The 10,510-nt window shown below is 49.1% G+C and overlaps 1 protein-coding gene across 2 annotated transcripts; it reads right to left on the reverse strand.

Moving 5' to 3' along the window:
- Positions 1-1,717: 1,717 nt before the first annotated feature.
- On the reverse strand, positions 1,718-10,207 carry CENPA (centromere protein A). Of its 2 annotated transcripts, XM_019449788.2 has the most exons (4): positions 9,913-10,205; positions 4,739-4,848; positions 4,142-4,219; positions 1,718-3,824 (listed from the first exon to the last, which is right to left on the reverse strand). In XM_019449788.2, exons 1-4 carry the CDS (start codon positions 10,004-10,006, stop codon positions 3,690-3,692), a joined length of 417 nt encoding a protein of 138 aa, XP_019305333.1. In that variant the 5' UTR covers positions 10,007-10,205; the 3' UTR covers positions 1,718-3,689. The 2 variants fall into 2 exon arrangements, with proteins under 2 accessions (XP_019305333.1, XP_053747040.1); XM_053891065.1 differs by lacking the exon at positions 4,142-4,219 and having other exon boundaries at positions 9,913-10,207.
- Between the last annotated feature and the right edge of the window lie 303 nt (positions 10,208-10,510).

Below are 10,510 nucleotides of genomic sequence, written 5' to 3' on the forward strand. Positions count from 1 at the left end.
CAGAAGACAGGTCATAATGACATTGCAGAATACCAAAAGCGCAGAAATCTTTTAAGGAGAGATAAGTCAGAAAAATAACACCGGCTTCAAAGGGGCAACTGTCGGACTGACGGCTGACTTCTCAACAGCAGAAACAGAACCCAGAAAACAGCGGAATCGGCCTTCTCATGCGAAGAGAGAAAATAGGTGTTGACCTACAATTCTCTACAGTCAGAACCTCAACATGAACTCAAGGGAATGGGGAGATGAGGAGAGAGGAAAACTAACACAATCCTAAAAGCCAGAAGGCAGATGGACAACAGAAATTGCCCCCACAAGCCCACGAGAGGGGGATCCCCAAGCCAGCAGTGGGGAAAGTCAGGACCATCACAACCCACACAGCAGAATCTTCTTAAGGCTCGACAACCGGGGGCACCGGGTCCCTCTGCGTCGGGGTGTGCACGGGGTGGGCTAGCAGAGAGGACTGGTTGCGCTGTTCAGGAGGCAGCTCCCTTGGTGTTCCTCTCCTAGCACTGTCACTGGGTGACTCTCTCCCCCCATCCCAACACCAGCCTGGAGACTCATTCTCAAGAGAAGAAAGAAATGAGGGTCTCTGGACCCCAGGGGAATGGGAGGCAAGGCCAGGGAGAATAAGGAAGTGTATGCAGAGCGGATTTTAAATATGGATTTCCTCACCTCTTGCAGCCAGCAGCTAGACCCAGCTAGGCCTGCCTCCTCCCCGCAGGCTGGAGGACGCTCCCGGGGGCCGCTGGTGAGCCTGAGAGAACAGGGCTGCTCAAAAAGGGCCCGGCCGACTGCCCCCCTGCCGCACGGCTGCCGGGCCAGTCTGTCTGCACACTCAGACTCCCCTGTAGCTTCCTCGTGTGCCATTCTTCATTGCAAGGGTTGTTAAACATTAAAGGAAAACCTCGCGCGAGAGACGAGAACAAAGAGGAGGGAAAAAAAAAATCAACTTTGAAAGAATCAGAGACCATGTGGAAAACAAAAACCAGTAACAAAAATATTGCATCTTGAACGTGGGCATCACACCCACAAAACCAGACTGGGACGTTGTGCAGATGAGGTCTCTGTAGGCTCCAAGCCCCCTTCTTGCCCTTTTGAGTTCTCTGAACCACAGAGGGGTTAGGAGGCAGCCAGTTGTATTCCCAGGCTCTCCTGCAGCTGCTTCTGGTTGCCAGTGGAAGATGCTGGTGGGGGCTGGAAGGTGGGAGGAAAAAGGGGAGGTTTTTCTTCTGCGGTTTGGCAGGGCCTGTGGCAGAAGCAGCAGAGGAGAAGGGCATCCTTGGGGTCAGTGGTGGCTCCAGCAGCACCGGATGGAGCAGGGGCTCCCCGAGTTCCTGGTCAGTAAGCAGCAGGTGCGGCTTACACGGCGCTGGTGGGGGTGCTTCTGGCAGAGCACCTGCGGTGGGGGCTGTGGATGCCAGCAGCTTCCTGATCTTTGGGTAGTATCCTCTCTTCCCAGCTGCTCTTCCAGCCCTCCTGGTGTTATTTAACCAGTCCTTTCCACTAAGTTCTTCTTTGTTGGAAATATCCAGGTTGGTTTCTGGGTTTTTTTGTTTTGTTTTGTTTTTTGAGTGAACACCGATTGGGATGCTACAATAAAGAAATATTTACAAAACTAAGAGTACTTAGACATTAAAAATGTGAAAGCAGAAATAAAATCGAACGGAAAGGTTAAAGATGGTGATGGAATCACCCAGAAAAACAAACGCAGAACTCCAACAATGTTAAGTACTGTTTATAGTAAACTGTAACATTATTATATAACATTATCATGATTTAAATTACTTATTCTGGTGTTACCCAGTAAATACTACTTGGTGGGTCCTGCCTGGCGTGTGACCAGTGTTGCATGTGTGTCCTGGGTAGTACATTTTATTTATTTATTAAAATAAATTTTTTTTTTTTTTGGAAAGACGGTTCCATGCCTGACCTGGGCTTGAACTCACAAACCCCAAAGTCAAGAGTTGCATGCGTTGCTGACTGAGCCAGCCAGGCAACCCTGCTTAGTACAATTTAAGAGAGGAGACAGTCTTCTAATTAATAATACTCTGACAAGCATTTTAAATATATTCATTGACAGATAAGCGTTATTCAGATGTCTGCATAAATAGGAATTGATGTTGAACAGGAAGAAGTTTTTCCAAAGGGCTAAAGTTTATTCAATGATAGAACTTGGTCCTTCCCTTCAGCTAGTCTTGGAATTTGGTTGCCAGGCATATCCGTGTCAGAAGTCCACCCTCGCTAATCATTTCCGTCACACGCAAAATCTTAAAAGCCTACTGGTGGCGCTTTCCATTTCTCTGCAAACTTCTTACACTGCTTTCAGTTATGACAACGGAAGGGCAACGTTTTTATCTGCTCATACATACTCTACTCCACGGGAGACAAAAACACACCCCTCAATTCTCTTGTTTAAAGAGTGGCTACTTGCAAAACAGCGTACAAATGAAGAACTGAACATTCACACATACGACACGTAGTATCTCTATACGCTGTAACTGAAACCTTGCTTTACATTTTTGCCACTAAAGAATTAGTCTAATTTTTATTCTCTCTCCGCAAAGTAGTTATAAAAAACACTTGTAAAAACTTTGAAAAGGCACTTTACAATCCTGGAATGACAAATTCTAAAGTATAAAAATGAAGACACGTCTTCTATGATTCACAAAGAAGGATAAAATAAAACCTGCAAGCTAGAATTTCTGAATGCCTTCGATAGGAATTTGCTAAAAGGAACCAGAACGTCAGAACTTAAAGATTTCCTATTTTAACCTGAATTGGGTTTTTAAAAAGCTACACACTTGTGGACAGGTGAAGCTCACACGAGAGCTGGCCGCCGCCGCTAATGATGACAGTAACCGAGGGACAGGGACGTAAGCGCTAGGCGTGCCCGGCTCTTCCTGCAACCGATGGAAGCGGTTGGCTTTTATTTTTTTCCCTTATGTTTTAAAGAAAAGTAAATATACATCGGGCAAAAAATTTAAACGGTGCAGGAAGATCTAAAACCATAAGGAAATATCCTTTTTTTCCCATAACCCAGAAAATCTGAGGTCTTCAAAATCATTCAGCAGTCATGTGAATAATCTGCAAACCAAAGTGAACCTTGGAGTCTCATTAGCTAAAAAGAACTCTGAGTGCTTTGGAATGATGTTGATTTTCTCACAGATCACCTCTGTTACAGAGGAAAGCCACGTAGCCTTCTCCTTCTTAAAACAACCAGTTACAAAAGCAACAAGTCCAGGCATCTCCTCGCACTTCGTGGATCGGTTCTTGGCTCCGGACAGAGTCCCTGGTATCATCCCTGAAATTCAGGCATCACATTTGACACCAAACAAGACATTTTCAAAAGTTAAGAAAACCTCTTCTTAATCAAAACGAGTCCTCTGGTCCTTGTGAGATAGAGGCTGAACTCTGACAGATTCATGTCGCCTGGTGATTACTAAATAGATAAAGATCTTTATTCAACGTTGTACAAAAGCGCATGGGCCATAGAATCCCAAGCGCTCAAGCTAAAACCAAGTCGAACCTTTCCTAGAGAACAAAGCGAAGGTGAGACAGCAAGGGACCAAGGATGGAAACTCCTTCAGAGCAACTCCCATCCCGGCGACGAGACGCTGGGTGCTTCCTCCCCAGAGAGCGCTCTCTCCGGCAAGCAGGAAAGGCTTACAGAGACAGGTGGCGGGAGCTCAGCCAAGCCCTTCCTGAATGCCTCGGATCCTCCTGGCCAGCTGCACATCCTTCGGGAAGAGAGTAACGCGGCCGGCATGTAAGGAGAGAAGATAGGCGTCCTCAAAGAGATGAACCAGAAATGCTTCTGCAGCCTGGGGGCAGAAAGACAAGTCCAAAGACTGCCACATGGGAGGGAGGGGGCATGTGCTGTTGTTCTCTTGGAGCCCTGCTGCACCTTGTCTCCGAGGGCTCGCGGGACTGTGTGAAAGACCGTCACAGAACGAGGGGGAACCCTGCCTGGGAATCCTGCTACCAGCAAATGAGGATCCGGCCTCCAAACCCAGGCGTTCCGTGATGCTCTCTCTCAGGAGGCAAGAGTCAGCGTGTGACATTCCTCGGGCAGCCCCGTGGATTTCCAGAGTGCCTTTCTCCCATCGTCACCCAGCTGTACCTCGGCCCCCCTTCTTACCTCTTGTAGGGCCAACAGGGCCTGGGCTTGCCAGTAGAAGTCCACACCACGAGTGAATTTAACACATATCTCTCTTGCCTGTGAAGGAGTGGGGATGGTTGGGGGGGGGGGGGGCAAGGGAGAAGGGGAGTGTGGGGAGGAGTGAAGAGTTAAAGAAGAGAGATTCAAGCGAAGACGGACTCTCTCCATGAGTTTCCATGAATCTTCACTTCTATTACACCTTCCTGCCCCTTAATCTTAGAACCTAAGCAGTAGCCGGTGTCAACTCCTGGGAGCTTAGGAACGGGTATGTCTCCTATCGGTGGTGGGGAGAGGGGGAGGCAATCTCCCCGGGCAGGAAGAGGGATCAAAGCGGGGATGGATGAGAGGGCTCCTATTTATATAATCCAAGAACACGGTTTCAGAGGTGGTAGGGTTAGAAATTGATTCCATGAAGAACCATAAGGAGCCCTTGGCGGATTCATACTTTCAAAAGGTGAAGAGTCCTCTGCCAGGTTGGAGGGGAGGACCCCTAGCCATTCAGACAAGAGATGATGAGGTCCCCAATACCTGGGGGATTTAAAGAAAGAAGGCAGCACGGGGGTTGGTGGAGCTCACCAGGCGGCCAAAGGGGCTCTTCCTTAACAACAGGTCTGTGCTTTTCTGAAGCTTTCGGATCTCCTTCAGAACCCGACTTCTCCGGGGACCACGCTGACGGGAGGAAGCGCCTGAGCAAAAAAGTTCGGTCATAGAGTGTAGTGGTCAGTAGGTGGGGCCTTGCAGCCTGCCTGAGATAGGCAAACTGTCAGATCACTAGTCTGTAATACGCTCCACAGAAGCGGGCGTTCCGGTCCATTATTTCCTGCCATTATCTTCAGCAACTAGAAATAGCAGTCAGATGCCAAACAAATATTTGTTCAATGAACGCGTGATCCTTTGAGGGTATTCTCTGAAACGCCAACTCTTTTCGTGAAGCCTCTCCTGATTCCCAGTCCCTTCCAAAATGATAGGTTACCTCCCTCCTCTGAGCCCCCTGGTACTTTGGGCATCTCCTCTACCTTTGCCATCTAGGTTGGAAACTCAGTGATTTTGTGTTCAGGTCTATTTTTAGAGCTGGAAGGAACTGGAGAGGTTATCTAGCACAACTCTCTGTCTCGGTTATCCTGAGGCGGAGAGGTGAAGACAATTAGCTAGAGCTTATGTGTGGCCAAGAAGGGACCTCAGATTTGGCATAACTCAGTGCCAGGGCTGGGTCACTGGGCTAATGGAGCCAGAGCCTTTGGCCTGGTTCCGGCCACAACAAAAAAGAAAAAAGATCTTAAAATATTCCCCAAAGTAGAGGTCAAAAAGCCAAACTCTCTGATCTGAAATTAAAAACCCAAGAAAAAAAAAATCTTCTAACTCAAGGAAACTTAATTGAAATTAGACTATTTATTTATTTATTTTAATGTTTATTTATTTTTGACAGAGAGAGAGACAGAGAGACAGAGCGTGAGCAGGGGAGGGGCAGAGAGAGAGGGAGACACAGATTCCGAAGCAGGCTCCAGGCTTCGAGCTCCTAGCTGTCAGCACAGAGCCCGACGCGGGGCTCGAACTCAGGAACCATGAGGTCATGACCTGAGCCGAAGTCAGATGCTCAACGGACTGAGCCACCCAGGCGCCCCTGAAATTAGACTATTTAGAAATGAATCAAAAGTCTACATCTCAAAACTTATGAGATGCAGCTAAATAGTACTAGAAGAAAATGTACAGTCTCCAGATTGATTCTCTATTAGAAAACAAGGATGTTAAAAGACAGCTAAGTGTTCAACTCAAGTGTTAACAACAGAATTATTAAAATAAACCAAAAGACAACCAAATATTCAAGATAATAAAATAAATTAATGAAAAAGAAAATAAAACAAAAAACAATACTGTTGCTAGGTCAATAAAAACAAGGACCAACAAAAATGAATGAACCTCTCATAAGCTGAACAAAGAATAAAAAAAGAAAGAAAAAAAACATGAAAATGAACATTTTGAAGGATAAAATTGTTTCAGAAATGTTATTCAAGGGGCATCTGGGTGGCTCAGTGGGTTGAGTGTCCGACTTCGGCTCAGGTCATGATCTCGCAGCTCGTGAGTTCGAGCCCCACGTCTGGCTCTGTGCTGACAGGGCGGAGCCTGGAGCCTGCTTCCGATTCTGTGTCTCCTTCTCTCTCTGCCCCTCCCCACCTCGTGCTCAGTCTCTGTCTCTCAAAAAATAAGTAAACATTAAAAAAAAAAAAAAAAAAAAAAAAAGAAATGTTATTCAGGGTCCAGTCAAGGAGAGAGAAGCAAACCAGTAGTTCTGCGGAAGGGATTTCATAGTGAACTAATTACAAAGTGTTAGAAGAGCTGCATGAGCAGATGGGGCCAGTGAGACAATCCAGAGACACCTGGGCCACACAGCTGGCCCTGGAGACTGTATCTCTGGTGGTGGGGAATGTGGGTCAGAGAAACAGGGGCAGTGTCCAGGGGACTGGGGACATTTAGGAGAAAGAGGGAGGCCTCAACTTCAGGAGTCAAGCTGCTGGCATCTGCCTCTCCCGACCACTGGTCCACAATCCATGGTCATCTGGAGGCAGCCTTTAACAGACCGGCGCAGCAGTCGCAGAGAATGGAAAGATTAGCACAACTAGGTATCACCCGTGCAAGAAGGACAACACCGCGGAAGGAACCGAGTTCAGCAAATAACCAATGCTGGAGGAATCTGAGTGAATAGAGAAAAAAGACTTTGAGAGCCATATATGTAATAACCTCAGAGGGGTAAGAGAAGGCATGTAATCTATGTCCCAGAACAAGCGGTTTTGAAAATGATCATGGGAAAGATCCCATGATCTTTAAGCGGTTAAAGATCACGGGAAAGAACTGGGATTAAATATTCAGTAGTTGGGGGGCACCTGGTTGGCTCCGTCTGTAGAGCATCTCGATCTCATGGTTGTGAATTTGAGCCCCTTATTGGGTGTGGAGCCTACTTTTTTTTTTTTTTTTAAACATTTATTTATTGTTGAGAGAAAGAGAGAGACAGAGCATGAGCAGGGGAGGGGCAGAGGGAGAGGGAGACACAGAATCCGAAGCAGGCTCCAGGCTCTGAGCTGTCAGCACAGAGCCCAACGGGGGTTCAAACCCATGAACCGCGAGATCATGACCCCAGCCGAAGTCAGATGCTTAACTGACTGAGCCACCACCCAGGTGCCTTCGTGGAGCCTACTTTCAAAAAAAAAAAAAATTCAACAGTTGGGTCTGGCAATGCCAACATAAGGAGTTGGGATTTGATCCTAAATTACAGGGAGCTGAGGGAGTCGGAGAGGTGATCTCCTTACATTTTAAAGAGGAGTCCACCTGCAGTGTAAGGAAAGAACTGAAAAGAGACAAGAGTGGAAGTGGAGCGCGGTCAGGTTAGGGTGCTGGTGGCTGGGACTAGCTGGTGGGAGCAGAGATGACAAGTGGTGCGATCAAGGATGTGATCTGGAGGTAGAATTGCTGCAGCTTACTTGTATACGGGGACAAGAGAAAAGAACGTCTCCCAGGGTTCTGGCTTGAACAGCTGCGGGTGGGGAACGTGCCTGTGCCACTTGCCGAAATGGGGAAAACCAGGGCTGCAGAGTTTGGAAGGGAGTAATCAAAAGTTCAGCTTCAGACAGGTTGCACCAGACGTAACCACGAGCTCTCAGGCAGAAAGGCAGCTGGACACAGGGATGTGGAGTTAGAGGAGAGATCTGGGCTGGACACGTAAATGTGAGCGCCGCCTGTAGGGGTGGTATGCAGAGCCACAGGACGGGATGAGACCACATGGGGGGCCGGGGCGTGGGGGGGGGGGGTGGGGAGAAAGGAACCGGACAGCAAGGAAGTCCAACATCAAGTTGTTAAAGAGGTGACACAGACAGTAAAATACACCAAGCAGGAACTGCAGGGTGTGTGGGTCACGGACGCCAAGGGGATAGAGTGTTTCCAGGAGAAAATGGCCCGCTGTGTCCAATGCTTCTCGGAGCAAGAAAAGGACACAGGCATGTCTATTGGATTTAGCAACACTAAAGTAGCTGGTGACCCTGACAAGAGGACTTCAAGTGCACTAGAAGGAAGGGAAGTAGTTGTGGGGGGGTCAGACTGGAATGGGTTCAAGGGTGCCTGGGAAGAGGGGAGACACACGTGTGTGTGCTCTTACCTCTGGCTATTTCTAAAAAAGGTAGCTATGAAAGGCAGTAGAGAAAAATGGGGAGTATGCGAGAGGCAGGGAAGGTAGGGGCAGGAAACACCCCTGCCCTTTTTCTTTAGACAGAGCATTTGTGGAATGCCAATGTGGGGAGTAAGAATGTAATTCTAAATGCAGGTGGAGAGGATAAGAGAAAGCCCAGGGACGGAGAGAGAAAAATATGACCAAAAGCCCAGGTAGGAGGAGTGGTTTTTGCTAGGAAGGGGATACGTGGGTTCTCTGCTGTGAGAAGACAAGGGAATGCAGTCTGGAGGCTTCTTATTTCCTCAGTGAGGCAAGCATGAGACCAGGTCATCATCAGCTGAGCGTGAGTGGGGCGGGGGGCGGCTAGAGTTGTAGGAATTTGAAGAAGAAAAACAAAGGCGTGGAATAGTCACTGGGGAGAATGGAAGAGCCGGACTGCCAGACAAGTGCAGGGGGACTGCCAGGAAGCGTGGAGATAAACCAGGCATAGCAGGATGCTTCCATATCACAAAGCAACAGCAAACACACTTAACAGCACTCCGTTAAAATCAGGAACGGGACAAGGATGGCCAAAACGCTGCTCGTATTTCAATACTAATCTCAGGGCCTCCTTAGTACAATACACTACGAAATAAAACGTGTAAAAATGAAAAAGGACACTCAGAGGTCCTTATCTGCAGGTAACATAATAGCCTACTTAAACATTTCAGTTGAAGTAACGGAACGCTAGTTAGAACTAACGAGAGAAGTCAGCAAGTTGCCTGGATGCAAAGGTTATTAACGTTCAGGAAAGAAAATAACCCAGAATATATTTTTTTCACCCTGCTCTTAACTATGTGGCAGAAGACAAGTAAAGCAGTTGTTGCCACAAAGGCACAGCTCTCGCCCCGTGGGTCTGCCACCCACCAGACCTCAGTACAGAAACAGGACCACAGACCAGCCTTCCTTCCCAGCCCATGATCTCAGGAAGAGAACAAGGCGAGAGCACTCTACTTAAGGCCCAACACAGCCCTCAATGAAGAAAAAACAAAAATACATACAATACCTGGAAGGGCACCTTCTAAAAGTACAATAGTTCTTTGAAATGGTCACAAAAAGCGGACAAGAACTTTGCAATTTAAAAAAGCACAAACACTTATTTTTTAAAACTCCTGTCTGCTGGAGCAAGCCGTGTGTGACCTTGTTCAAGTTACCCGGCCTGCCCGCGCGTCAGTTTTCTCGTCTGTAAAATGGGCACACTATAAAGTTGAGGTAATTCACGTAAAGAGTTGAACACAAGGTCTAGTTGGTGGTAAGTACTCCATAAATGCTAGTAGTAAGAATTAATATTAGGAGCCAGGCCGCCTGGGCTAGCCCTTTCTCCCCCCCGGAACTGCTTTCCCCCGGTTCCTCGCTGGGCCTGCACTGGGCCGGTCCGAGCAGATGCTCGCCGGCCGCGCGGCTGTGCCCGCCCGCAGAGGAGCGCCAGCCGGAGACTCGAACCCCGGACTCCGCCCGCGAGCTCGGTGTTCTGCTCCGTGAAATGGGCACGCGGATGCGGCCGTGCCCACCCCTCACCCCGGCTGCTCGAGGGCGAGGGGCCGCGGCCGGTTACCTAAGGAGGGGCCCCGCCGGGGGGGGCTGGGGGTCGGGCTCGCGGTGCGCCTCTTCGGGACTTCGGGTTTGCGGCTCCGGCGGCGCGGGCCCATGGCGGGCGCGGAGGGTGGCTGCCCCGCGGCTCCTTCTCGGCCTTCGGGGTCCGGGGACAGAGGCTGGCGTCCGGGAGAAGCCCGGGAGCGTCCTGGCCGCGTGCCCCAACGGGGTGCGTGCTCGGCCGCTCCCGGCGCCTCCGCGGTTACAAGTTCCCGCACCACTGATTCACTGGCGGCGTTTTTTAAAACCCGAATTCAGCAACTCTCAGTGGCTGCCTCTGGAACGCCCCTGGCGCAGAGCGACTGCGGAGAGGACCAATCAGGGCACAGGACGGAAGGCTAGCGGCGCGCGGTGATAAGAGGAGAGCGCGGGGCTGTGGCGGTTCGACGGTAGGAATCAGCCAATGGGAACTTGGAGAAATGAAGGGAGGCGGGAACTTCTCCCGCTGTCTGCTTGCTTGTGGCGCTCATTTTTGAGTGCCCAATGGTCCAAAAAGGAAAGCTCTATTCTGAAAATGGAGACGGTGAGTTAGTAGAACACGTTTCTCTAGAAAAATCACT

This window comes from Panthera pardus, unplaced genomic scaffold, assembly GCF_024362965.1.
Source record: "Panthera pardus isolate Hobbes unplaced genomic scaffold, ASM2436296v1 HiC_scaffold_26, whole genome shotgun sequence".
NCBI lineage: Eukaryota > Metazoa > Chordata > Mammalia > Carnivora > Felidae > Panthera > Panthera pardus.